The sequence below is a fragment of the Peromyscus eremicus genome, chromosome 1 (genome assembly GCF_949786415.1).
Source record: "Peromyscus eremicus chromosome 1, PerEre_H2_v1, whole genome shotgun sequence".
NCBI classification, from domain to species: Eukaryota; Metazoa; Chordata; class Mammalia; order Rodentia; family Cricetidae; genus Peromyscus; species Peromyscus eremicus.
In genome coordinates this window covers 159,912,147-159,925,342 of record NC_081416.1, presented here as the reverse complement: position 1 = coordinate 159,925,342, position 13,196 = coordinate 159,912,147, and the positions used below count along the sequence as shown (strand labels likewise).

The 13,196-nt window shown below is 43.2% G+C and overlaps 1 protein-coding gene across 10 annotated transcripts in view; it reads right to left on the bottom strand.

Annotated features, from left to right (window-relative positions):
- The window catches only part of LOC131922405 (STAM-binding protein-like), a 46,012-nt gene that overhangs the window by 9,174 nt on the left and 23,642 nt on the right, over positions 1 to 13,196 (bottom strand). For 8 of the 10 annotated variants that reach the window (XR_009382270.1, XR_009382275.1, XR_009382274.1 and 5 more), the window contains 6 exons: positions 11,637 to 11,709; positions 11,291 to 11,380; positions 10,570 to 10,861; positions 8,113 to 8,237; positions 7,233 to 7,370; positions 4,098 to 4,210 (listed from right to left, as the gene is read on the bottom strand). Coding sequence is in view for 2 of the 10 variants with exons in the window: in XM_059277212.1 (XP_059133195.1) it covers positions 889 to 945; positions 3,081 to 3,180; positions 4,098 to 4,210; positions 7,233 to 7,370; positions 8,113 to 8,237; positions 10,570 to 10,861; positions 11,291 to 11,380; positions 11,637 to 11,709 (988 nt within the window). In the remaining 8 variants the exon portion in view is untranslated. Of the gene's footprint in view, positions 1 to 54; positions 946 to 3,080; positions 3,181 to 4,097; positions 4,211 to 7,232; positions 7,371 to 8,112; positions 8,238 to 10,569; positions 10,862 to 11,290; positions 11,381 to 11,636; positions 11,710 to 13,196 lie in introns of those variants that run through there. The other 2 variants (XM_059277212.1, XM_059277225.1) reach the window with 2 other exon arrangements.

Here is a 13,196-nt window from a genome sequence, read left to right as displayed (position 1 = left end):
GCGCCAAATGTAGATGTAACCAACCGTCTTATTAAATAAGAAACACAGAGCCGATTCAGAGAAGAAAGCCAAGAGGTCAGAACTAAGAGCCTTACCCTTCCTGCTTCAGCTATCCTGCTTCAGCCAAGAGAGCTCTCCAAAAAAAGGGGCCTACTTCCTGTGTGTATGTCTTTAAATAGTCTAGATGTTCTGCCTTCTCATTGGTTGTAAACTAAACACGTGACTGCCTTGTCACTGCCTGTATGTACCACCCTCCAGGTCCTTAAAGGCGTACGCCACCACCGCCACGCACTTGCTATGGCTCTAAAACTCTGACCCCAGGCAACTTTATTTATTAACATACAATTAAAATCACATTTCAGTACAAGTAAAATACCACCACAGAGACCTTCATTTTTCTTCAGTTGGTTAGTGAGCATTGGTATTACAACCTGTCCTCTAGGCTCCCTGTGGCAGGTGAGGCAAGCCAGCAAGTGCGTGCATTGGGCCCTTATTCCTATACTGGATCTGGGCCAGAAAATATCATCTAAAACTAATAACAAGTAAACTATATAATAAAATCAATTTCTAGTCATTATGAATTACTGATATACTATTCTAATTCATTAATAGAGCACACATCAGTGTCTTCCTCTGGGCTCTGTGAATGAGTACATTGTGCCATTCATACACACCAGTGAACATAAATGACAAAGATGTAACATACATGAAACAGCTGTAACATACACAACATAGGTTGAACACATATACATATACACATACACCATCCTACATTCACTCACATATACACAAAATACACATGCACAATACACACACACACACACACACACACACACACACACACACACACACACACGCTCCCACTGATGTAGGTGTGTGGGATCTAACTCATCGCAAATCTGTGACAGTCACCAGGCTGTTTTGGATGGTGACGTGACTGCAGTCCTGCAATTGGAGAAAAGGAAATGTGGTTAAGGCATGGACAACTCCTGTTTTGAAACAGCTTATACCTTTTATATTATACCAAAAGAGAGCTTCATGTGACCCAGTCTAGAACATGTAACCTAGGTATGCCAGAGGGATCCTGAAATTACTCTCTTGCCACTAGCTCCAAAGTGCTGGATTATAGGCAAACACCACCATGGCAGATTTCAGTAGTTCTGGGAAATGAGTCCAGGGCCTGGTGCTTGAAACAGGAGCACTCTCCCAACTCAGCCACATCCCAAGCAATAAGCCTCTGATTGGAGAAGCTCACTGAAGTTACATAGTTCTCATCCTAGCACTGAAATCCTGATGTCAATAGAAGCAATGTCAAAAGATCTGGCACCCAACACTCCTACCAAGTTCTCCACATGGTCAGATTCAGTGTCTCCCCATGTATCTTTGCATCTATTTTCCAGAGTCACTTGTGAAACATTCCTTTATTAAAAGGGACCAGGAAGTTCAGTGCAGTATTGGAATCATGATGTCAATCAGATGGTAAAGGGGACCTAATAGTCCTTGAGGAGATACTCACACTTGGCATACAAAGTCATAAGGATTTACCAATCTGAAAGCCTGGCTATGTAGCCTCAGCTGGCCTCAAACTTGTGATCTCCTGCGGCAGCTGTCTAAGTGCTGGCGCTACAGGTGTGCTTCACCATGGTCGGGTTTGGAGGAGGTCTTGCCAATTGGGAACTTGAGAACTGGTGTTTTAGACATTTTTTTTTTACTTGTGCAACATCTTTCAAAATTCTAGCACCTAATCATTTTTTATTCCAAGATAGAGCTATCTATTTTTTAACAGATCATTTTACAAAGATCTTCCCCACATTCAACTGAAAACCTGGTTTGATCCATGAGACTAGAAAACAGGGACTGGAGTATATGGTACAGTGTTTAACAACACCCACTGCTCTTGCAGGGAAGTGGGCAGTGAGCAATGGCTTGACTCCAGATCTAGGGCATCTGCCAACTTCTTCTAACCACACAGGCACTAAACTCATGTGAAAATCCAAATAGAAAGAGAATTAAAGTCAAAACAGGGTCTACTTTTAAAAGACTACACAATGAAGTTAAAGAAATAAAAATAATGAAATAAAAGTATATATATATATATATATATATATATATATATATATATATATATACTTTTTAAAGAAAGCTGAAGTTTCATTAGGTCTTATTTTACTGTTAGGATCAGGAGTATGATGCAAACTATATATAAATACACACACACGTTCAGTATGATACATAGAAAACACATACAGAGTTCTACCCCTTGGAATTAGCACTCTGATCTCAGTATCTTAGCCTTCCTTCAATCTCTGTGCTGTATCCCTCAATCTTATATATTTTATAGGACTGGGTTCTGGTCTTTTCACTATGTTGTTGCATTCCTTCTGAATCAAAGTGGATGAAAAAGTCCAGGTTAATGTGAAGTAAAGTGCCAGAATCTCATTGATCTGAGGCTGATCTGAGGCCCTGAGGCCTGATCACACTAAGTGTGTTGTTATCACAGATACAAACTGGGAGAAAAAAAACACCTCCCTAGGCAGGTGAGCACAAAACTTCAGAATGAAATATGCTTAATTTATCTATCTTACATGGCTTTTTCTTTGGCATTCTGATCACCCTCTGAAACCTAGTAACTGACATTGATGAAGAACAAATTAATAAGTAATAAGCCTTGAATAAGCTAATGGATTCCATACTTTGTGGGTTATTTCTTTTCCCCATGTTACTGGGGATGGAATCCAAGGTATCAAGCATGCTGAGTACACACTCTGCCCCTAAGTCCACCCCAGTCCCTCTTCCTTTATCCTCTCAGCAGCCTGTAAAGTACATAGTATTAGTATCCCCAGTTATCAGGAAAAATGGTCCAGATGGCCAGCACCCTCAAAGACAGTAAATGACCAGGTTGCAAATATAAGAAACTGATATCCACAGCCCACTGCTTCCTAGATACATGGTTATTATGGATTTCTAGGAAGGTGGGTGATGAGGTTGATCTTCCATGAGGATCAAAAAGATGTTCAATCATATCAGCTCTATGTCCTGGCTGGGAATATGGCCTTGATTTCTTGTACACAGATACATACACAGAAGAGAGCTGAGTCCTGATTATGAGAATGAAATCCTCTCTTGGGACAGAATTCTATTACTTTTAATCCATAAGATGTTAATGTAAAAATTCCAACTCTGAAATGAGAAAAAATAAAATTACAGTAGAGCAGATATCCCCCGTCTCTTTCTTCTCTCTCCTCTCCATCTTTCCTCTTGTCCCCCTTCTTTTCCTTTCTTTTCCTCCTCTCCCTCCTCCCCTTTCTCTTCACCTTTCTACCCTTCTCCCCTCCTCTCTTCCTGTCTCTCCTCTTCTCTGCACAACTCTTCCTCCCTCATAGACCATGTGGAACTCCTTCTCCTATTCCTAGTCATCATTGTCATTGTCCTGTTAGACCTTGTCTTCTTTGTCATAGTCTCAACCACCCTCCCTCCCCCTCTCTTTCTTCTCCTCCTCATCCTTTTCTTGTCCTCCTCCTCCTTCCTCCCCTTCTTTTTACCCCTGTACGTGTACCGCCCTCTCTGTCTCACTCTCTCTGGATCCCTTTCTTGGCCTAATGATGCAAAGGAACTCAACAGTAGAAATGAGAAGGAAGAAGAATCAAACAAAAAGTTAGGTCTGTTAGGACAATCATTTTGAGTAGCAAGTTGGGGGTGTGCTGAAACCAGGGTCCAATAGCCCCTGTGAGACAATATCCAGTGTACAAAAATTTATTACAAAACAAAACAAGATGATTCATTGCTTTCTCAACATTAGCTCTGCCGAGAAACTCAGATTAACATGACATTGGGAATGATAAGAGATGACACTCGTATGCAGTGTCCAGTGTGGAATTTCTTTAACCTCTGGCTCTTGAAGTCACTTCTTGAAGATGGAGCCCAGCAATGGTGTCAGCACGTCTTTTAAGAGCAGCTGGTTTTAATTAGAATATGCACCTTAAAGGGAGGCTTTCATAGCAATCACTTAAGACACTCTGGATATTCATTTTCACAGTGTTCTGAGCCATGGAGCATTTTGCTCTTGTACCATCCAGACCTGAATCCTACATACTCACTGTTTATATTTGGGTGCACACACCACTGCAATGGATTCTGGGAGCATCTTCTGGTAGCAAAAATGAGTGTGTAAATCCACACTCGACAAGAAGGCTGTCTGGGTTGGATGGGTCTGAGAAGACAAAAGAAGCCAAGAATTCCCAGTGAGCCCCATGCCTGATCCACAAAGGAAAGCAGTCCCGAGGAGCTTCAACAACTGGTTCCCACCATGAATCCCGAAATCACGCCAGGAAAACACTCTGGTCTACTAGGTGGAGAAGGAAGAAGGAATTATCTCTTTTGTCTTCCTGATCCATAAAGGTCCTAAGCTGGTCATTCACTGAGGACAAGATCCCTTTATTCATCCAAGCCTAGGTATACTAACTGCCTAAAGAGTAACCAAGTTTTGTCCTTCAGCATCTAACTTACCTCTGCTTCCCTCCTGCTAACAGCAGACTCTGATTCCATCTCCCTCAGAGTTCCCATGACTACTTCAAACATCAGTTCAACAGACTCTCAGGGTCTTCAGCTGCAAGCCTTCAAACCTGCCTCTGAGACCTCCCTATGTGATTTCTCCCTGTTAAGAGGAGACCCTTCTGCCCTTCGGGTGTGGTGCTGTAAACACTACTGCCACATTATCTTACCCCTCTTTCCTTCCCTTCCCTCCCCTCCTTCACTTGCTCACCAGGTGTAAACACACATCAAACAACTGCATGCCAGAATGGGGAGGAACCTTGCAGATGTTAAGCCAAGAAAGCCAGATGTGAAAGTCATGTATCTATCCATTGCATTTCAGGACATAAGCAAATATGAAGTACTGATAGCAGGGAGGGGGCACACTTAGGAGATTAACTCTATAGAGATCAAAGTAGAGACAGTTAGAGCAAGAGGGGGATCAGTCTCAGAGGAAGGAATTTGGAAAGATGGACCAGGCTCTCAGCAAATTCCTCTTTCCTCAAGGAGTCATTAAACTCTGCTGTTCATATATGTACACTACAAGTAAGCTATATTTTAAAATATCAAGCACTTGTAAAACTAAAAGTCAAAGAAAAAACTAAAGTGAAGGAAACAAAAAATAACTAGACAAAATCATGATGAAACCATTTCCCAATTCTTGTACATGTCCGTACTCTGTTAACCCAACTCTACAAAAAGCAGCCTCATCTCTCTCCCTTTCGCTTAGAATCTTGGCCTAGATAGATGTGATCCTCAATATGGCAGTCCTGACAAGCTCCACAATAGCAGTAATTTCATCAGATGACTTTGTTTTCAAGCCACGGTCTGCCTGTGTAGCACAGGTTGGTGCCAAAGTCACCATCCAGCAGGCCCACCTTCCTGAAGGCTAGGCTTCCAGGACTGTGCCGTACACCAAGCTTTCCATGGCTTCTTTAAACCTTGCAGTCTCTACCAACCAAGGCGTAAAAGTCATTAGCCACCATTCTCAATGAGCTGATCCTCTTCTGTTGGAGCCTGTCCCTGGGTCACATACTGAACTCATTCCCCCACTGTCCCTGCTGTGCATCTTCTGTGAGCCCCATAACCATTTCTCCTGCAGCCTGTGTCTCTGTCATCCCCCACTGTGTTCCCGCTCTCCTCATTAGATCTCCTCCTCAGCTGTCAGCCAATCACTTCTCTTGCTGTCAACACTCCTTATTTACCAGGTTTTCTGGACCACCTCCATTCAGAAGCCACACAGATTCCTCTCCTACCTTCACTGGGCTTCCCCAAACCTCCATCCAACTGCCAGCAAAGGCTCCATAGATGTGATATCTCACAAGTGCCTTAAATTCCACAAGGTAGGACTGAACCCCACTTCCAAAGGCCATCTTCCTCTAGATGCCCTACTAATGCTTATGATAACTGCCATCCCCATGGGTCCCACTCCAAGCCTGCCCTGTCACAGACTGGACAACCTCTATTCCTCAGCCCCTGGATCCCTGAAATCCCACATTCCTGTGCACATGGCCATCACCCTCTCATTGTCATTGGAAGTCACCAGCTCCCAAACGTTAACTGACCTCCCCACTGTTACCAGCCTTGCAATTCCTTCATTTTACCTTCTGTATCTGGCTTTGATCACATCATTGTTCTGCCCAGAACACCCAAAGAGTTCTCCCTTTACTCAAAAACAGGTCTGTTCTTTCTGCCCTCACCCGACAATGGAGAGCATGGCTCTGAAGGGTCATGTCAACACAAATCTGCCATCCTTTCCTAATATCAACCACAAATCCCAACAGACAAGACTGCTCACTGATGCAGGACCACTTCCCCAGGAAGCTCTCCTTGGGCTTCTTTGTAAGTCATTATAAGTCACCTCAAGTGGGACTCCTCTTTCCATGAAACCCACAGTGCCCTATATTTATCTCCTGAAAAGTAGAATGGACTCTGCCTCATCAAAACTGGTGCTCATTTTCTGTGTGATCTCCAGGCACAAAAGGACAAATTTCCATCTGCCATGGTATATTATTGTTAGGCAAAGCAGTAAGAATTTATGTAACTGGAGCATAAAGATACAGGAAACTGCCTCACATATCAGCAATTCCCAAGCTGTGAGTACAAAAGTACTTGTGATCTCGCAAAACCTAGAAATAACCAACTGATTGTGGCTTACACCTGTCCCATTCTAAGAGAAACTGCATGTTCTGTGAGTTTGAAGCCATGAAAATGAGAGAATCATTCAGAAGAACTCTCTAGGGAAGGAACTCTATTTCCTTCAAGATCACCACAAGCCTGCACAGCATGGCCAACTACCTGAAAATCTTGCATGAAGGTGCTCTTTTGGTGTGCACAAAGCAAGTGCTTCTCCATAAAGACAAAATGCAATCATTAGAATGAATTATCTTGCCGTTAAAATACGTCCAGTCATACAGCTTTTAGGGACATGGTCTCTACACCATGTTCTCATACATCCTAGGAAAGCTACCATTATTCATCTATTCACAAAGTATTGGAACTTTGAAGAATTACTTTGAGTAAGAGATAAAATTAGAAGAGCTGGAAATACACCAGGAAACGTGCCTTTGACTCAACGCTGAAACACTAGTGACTGCATGTGCTCAGAGACAGATGATCTGGAATGCATTGACTTTGTGATGAGAAAGAAATAGGCAGTGTGTTTAGAAGAGGAGCTGCCACAGGGAGGTCAGTTTGCTTACATGAATCCAACCTAAGGTGAGAAGCCCCAGCTCTTCTTGAACAAAAAGGAGTTCCTCCTCGTTCTCCATACAACAGTAATTAGACGTTCCCTTCTGCACAGGGATTATAACATGACTGATGTGGTATTCTTCCTTTTCCTGCCAAGAGAAAACAACTTGTTACAATTCCCTGGCACTGTCAACCCACTCTCTCATAATACAAGTAAGTGAAGCCCCCACCCCAGTGAATGACTCTCATCCTTCTCCCTCACCTCAGTGTTTCTCCACCTTAACTGCTCCAGTGCTTTGCTGGGAACTGTATGAAGGCACAGAGGATAAGATGAACCTGACATGTCCCTCCTAGCACATCCTGAGACTAGAGTCTTCCCTGCAGCAGGCAATAGGTCTGATTGAGGGTCTTGAAGTGTTTAATTTATATTCCAAGGCTTACCACAGAGTAGGTGGTCAGACCAGGCTACAAAAGGAACTGAGTCCTCCTCCTTTTAGAAGTACTCAATGTGCCTGTCTCCATGTCTCATACCTGACATTCTGCCTGACAACCTGCCTGCTTTTACTTCAATGTCTCACTCTGTATGTGAGCCAGGTTTGAACTTGTAGGAAGCCTCCAGCCTCAGTTTGCCAATGACTGGGGTTACAGGCACTAGGCACCACTAGAGTGAAAATTTCTAACTATAGCACTGAAGCAAATTATTCAATTCAAGGGACTCTGAAAAGCAACCAATTGCAAAATCATCAAATTCAAGGTGGCCAGGCCTTGTCATCCATGGTTCCTTCTGTGGAGTGATAAGTATAGACACAGCCCCTGGATATGTTTTCTGGGAGTCATAGGAAGCCAAGGGGGAAGAAACAGTCTCAGAACAAGGAGCTTTCCTATCTTTACCAGGGTACCACATAAGACTCCGCATGTTTCCACTCCTTTTTCCGTGTTGTTTTTGGCAGAAAGCAGGAACCTATCCCATAAGTCTTTTGGAAGGATCACAGGGCGGAGGCCTTTGGAGTTCGGAACTGCAATGGAAAAGAGAAAGAAATCTGAGGTTACAGGGCCTGGTGTCCCTGAGCAGAACTCAGTCTGGTAGCCTGGAGGAAAAACACAAAGTCATTGGTATTCTCTACAGCAGCCCCTCTCCCCATGATGGAACCACAAAATAGGCAGGGAGTTTTTTCTCCAAGCTCTGGCCACAGCTGAGTGGTAGCTGTGAGCATGGTCTTTACTGTCAGCTTAAGTGGATGGAACAACATATTTCTGGGTGTGACCATGAGTTGGTTGCAAAGAAATTTCTGTGTGGGTTCACAGACTCAGTGAGCAAAGGGCCCTCTCAACTCTGGTGGGTAACATGAAGACTAAACAGGACAAACAGGCAGAGAAAATATAGACTTCTGCTGAGTCCCTCCTGGGACAGACATGTCTTCTTTATCTGTGGTTCAGATCTCCAGGTCTGCTGGCCACTGGACTCTCAGGTCTGGACTTAGTTTTTCCTGGGTCCTCATGGGTTTTGAGACTGAGTTTCACAAAATTGGCTTCCATTGTCTGTACCTTTCAGACTTAGACTGAGCCAAACTGCAAGTATTCCAGAACTTCCACTTGAGGAAAGCCTGTTGTGAGCATGCTCAGTCATGCAGACCATTTTTCCCAAGAGTTTTGAGGCCACAATAAACCCCACCAGATTTCAAGAGGTTGCAGTTGCATGAAAGCATACAAAGATTTTCTCAAGGTCATACTATCACAGACTGTCCCTAATAGGGTATGTCGTAGGGATGGAGGAAACCCTTGAGACCCTGGAACTACAGGGTCACCCATGGCACACACCGCCTAGAGAAGTCACAGCCTCAAATCCAAATGTGAGTGAAAATGGTGCACTTAGCTCAGCAAAGTTCCAAGGACAGATGGCTCCACTTAGCTGGAACCAGTCATCCCTTTCCTGATTATTCTCCAGTCCAATAGGTTCCTATTGAGCAGCTTACTCTTGCTTTTTCATTACATTACACAGATGTGTAGATTGCTGAGTGCACAGGCTCACAGCTGGGAAAGGCTAACTCTTACATCTGGAAATGTGTGGATTGCTTAATGCACAGGCTCAATTCTGGCAAAGGCCGACTCTCTCACCTGTGCCTAACTGAGACAGAGCACTAAAAATTGGCTTACAGCTCCTCCTCACTCAAGAAGAGATTTTTGACTCTTGCAAGCTAAGACAAGAATCAACCAATACTTTAGAAACATCTGAAAAGTCAGCTTTGGTGATGCACACTTGGAATTTCAGCATTTGCCTGCTGAGGTGGCAGGATCTCAAGTCAAGTCTATTCAGGCTGTAAAAGTAGATGTTACAAATGAAACAAACAACATAAACCAAATGAGATGAGATACTTGAGAACTTTTTTTCAGAAATATGTGTATTTTCCCTTTAAAATCCTTTATGTATGAACTGTGAGTGTGTTTGCACATGTCCGTGATCTGTGTTTGTTTTTCAGAATGTCCATGCTGATGTGTGAGCAAGGATGCACAGGTGCTTCAGCATATCTGCAGATGTGAACTGACTGCCTGGAGTGCTGATCTTCCCTGGCCCCTTTGGTCCAACAGAATCTCTTCTGTGCTTCTGTGTCTGCCCAGCTAGCTGTGCTGTAAGAAACCAGGTCTTCTCCTGTCTCCCTGTCCCATCTCACCTGAAAAGAACCTTGAATGTAGAGGTGGCCAACCACACCTCACTGTCACGTGCTTTCTGGAGATTCCATCTCAGGTTTGGACACTGTCACTGCTAGCGCTTCACCCACAGAGTCAACATCTCTGGCCCTACTTGAGGATTTTTTGTGAGAGTCTACCAAATGCTGAAAACATAATCTCATGCACCTGAAATTCTGTTGCCCTCACATCTCTCCATTATGTCCTAAAATTATCCGAGAGTCCAAGTTTCATAAAGTAACCATTTCTTATGATGGAAAATGATTTAGTATTTTCTTAATGTGCTTCTTCAAATCTCTACAGAGCTCAGAAAAGATGAGGATCTGAACTCAAGCAAGTTTTGAGGAAACTTATCTGAGTAAACTAAGTTAAAGGTTATTTTGACAAGACAGTTAGATGGCAGGAAGGAACGAGACAACACTCATCACAGGAGGTTCTGTTACCACAGCAAAGTGGATCCATGGAAGCAAATGGCTGAGGACATGGACAAGGGGAAGGGACGTTCTCTGTGTTGCTCAGTGCTCTAGACCTCGGACACCTGTGCACCAGTACCGCCTTACTTTACTGGAGATCTGCAGTCTCAGTTTTGTGTGGCTGACCCAGATGCAATGGGAAACACTTATATACAAGTCATTTCCAAGTCATGGACCTGTGGTGACTCACCTGGGCTTTTCACCACCTTAGTCTCCCCAGCAGTGTCTGCTGAAGGGGTGGGGGTTATCTCCTCGATGGCTTCCTGTGGGCCACACACCACTGTTTGTTTCACAGGTGTGCTTCCTCCTGAAGGCTCTTCAGACTTTGTAGATGTTGGTGTCAGGCTGGGGCCCACCTTTCCACGACTCATAAGTCTTTGTAGAAGAGAGCTGAATTTGGGGAAGTCTCGGGAGTTTTGTCCATGATATTTTCTATGCTTCCGGAACGCCTTGTTTTTTGCCTCTTCCTCTTTTCTTTTCATCTACAGAAAGAAAAACAGATTTAGGTTACATCTTCAAATCCCAGAAGAAAAAGCCTTACCAGCAAAAAAGATTTTCAAAGTATAGGTCTGTTTAGGTCTGACATCTCAGCTTAGGGCTCATGGAGCAGCAGTTCTATGGAGAACAGCCACCACCACCTTAGTCAGTTCCTGTATAGCCTTCTTCAGTAACAACCAAGTCTCAATATTCTCAGAGTCCTACTGCACTTTGTGTGTGTGTGTGTGTGTGTGTGTGTGTGTGTGTGTGTGTGTGTGTGTTGGTTCACCTGGATAAAGTGCATGTGTGTTCAATTGAGTGTGGAGCCTATCCATTGCATCACAGACTCACTGAAACAACAACACAACACAACCCCAGGACACAGGCTGAGCAGGTGACACACAATCCTCCTTCCTCCATGCTCACACACTGACCTTATCTAGGTAGCCTTCATACTCCTTAGTATGATTTCTTCGGAGTGTGAATTTAAGGCTCTCAAATTTTTCAAAAATGTTATTTATAGTCTGCAATACAAAACAGAAATGAAGAATTACAACAGTTCTAATGTCAGAAAAGAGAATAAGAAAACAAGTGGGGAGAGGCGTCAGTATCTCATACATGACTTGAACCCCATTTCCTGACATCCCTCTCCTCTGTACTGCTATGCTGAGGCAGCATCAGCTCCCATCATACCCAGGGTCATGATCTGTTGCTTTTTTCTAAGTAGTTCACTGCTGTTCTGGAGATTTTAGATCAGTCACATAGACAATGAAGACTCACCTTGTTGATTTTGGATCTTATTCGAGCTGAAAGACACTTATTCGGGCCTTTTCTGAGTTTCTCCATAAAGAGTCTAAAGGAATAGAGCAGAGTGACTAAGATGGACAAAAAGTTACAAGTATCAAAATGAGGCCCTGAAGAAATTCAGGGTTTGAGAAGTTCATGGAGTGAGTAAAGGCACACCCTGAAATCCCACATCCCCTTATCCCCCAGTGCCTGGAGAGAGAAAAGTCTTCACTCTTCTATCTACTGGTACATTCAGCAAACATCAGCTATCAAGAAGTATAAAACAACCTCTAGAGGCATCACAATCCCTCACTTCAAGCTCTACTATACAGCTAAAATAATAAAAACAGCTTGATACTGTCATAAAAACATGTGGACCATGGAACTGAACTGAAGACCCTGACATTAATCCACACTCCTATGAACATATGATTTTCAATAAAGAAGCCAAAACAGTACAGTGGAAAAAAAGAAAGCATCTTCAACAAATCGTGCTGGCATAACTAGATGTCAACATGTAGAAGACTGCAAATAGATCCATATCTGTCAACGTGCACAAAACTTAAGTCCAAGTGGATCAAAGACCTCAACATATATCCAGTTACTCTGAACCTGAAAGAAGAAAGTAGGTAGTCTCAAACACATTGGCACTGGAGATCACTTCCTAAATATAACACCAGTAGCACAGACACTGAGAGAAACAATTAATCAATGGGACCTCTTGAAACTGAGAAGCTTTTGTAGGGCAAAGGACATGGTCAACAAGACAAAACAACAGCCTACAGAATGGGAAAAGGTCTTCACCAACCCCACATCTGACAGAGGGCTGATATCCAGAACATATAAAGAACTCAAGAAATTAGATATCAAAATAACCAACAGTCCAATTAAAAAATGGGCTATAGAGCTAAACAGAGAATTCTCAATAGAAGAAGCTCAAATGGCTGAAAGACATTTAAGGAATTGCTCAACATTCTTAATCATCAGGGAAATGCAAATCAAAATGCCTCTGAGATATCCATCTTACACCCGTCAGAATGCTAAGATCAAAAACACTAAAGACAGCTTATGTTGGAGAGGATGTGGAGAAAAGGGAACACTCCTACACTGTTGGTGGGAATGCAAACTGGTACAGCCACTTTGGAAATCGTTATGGCGCTTTCTTTAAAATTGGCAATCAACCTCCCTCAAGACCCAGCTATAGCACTCCTGGGCATATACCCAAGGAATGCTCCATCATACCACAAGGACACATGCTCATCTATGTTCAAAGCAGCATGATTTGTAATAGCCAGAATGTGGAAACAACCTAGATGCCCTTCAACTGAAGAATGGATAAATAAAATGTGGTACATATACACAATGGAGTACTACTCAGAAGAGAAAAACAATGACATCATGAGACTTGCAGGCAAATGGATGGAACTAGAAAACATCATCCTGAGTGAGGTAACCCAGACTCAGAAAGACAAACCTGGTATGTACTCATAAGTGGATACTAGATGTAAAGCAAAGGATAACCAGACTGCAACTGACAACTCCAGGGAGGCTACC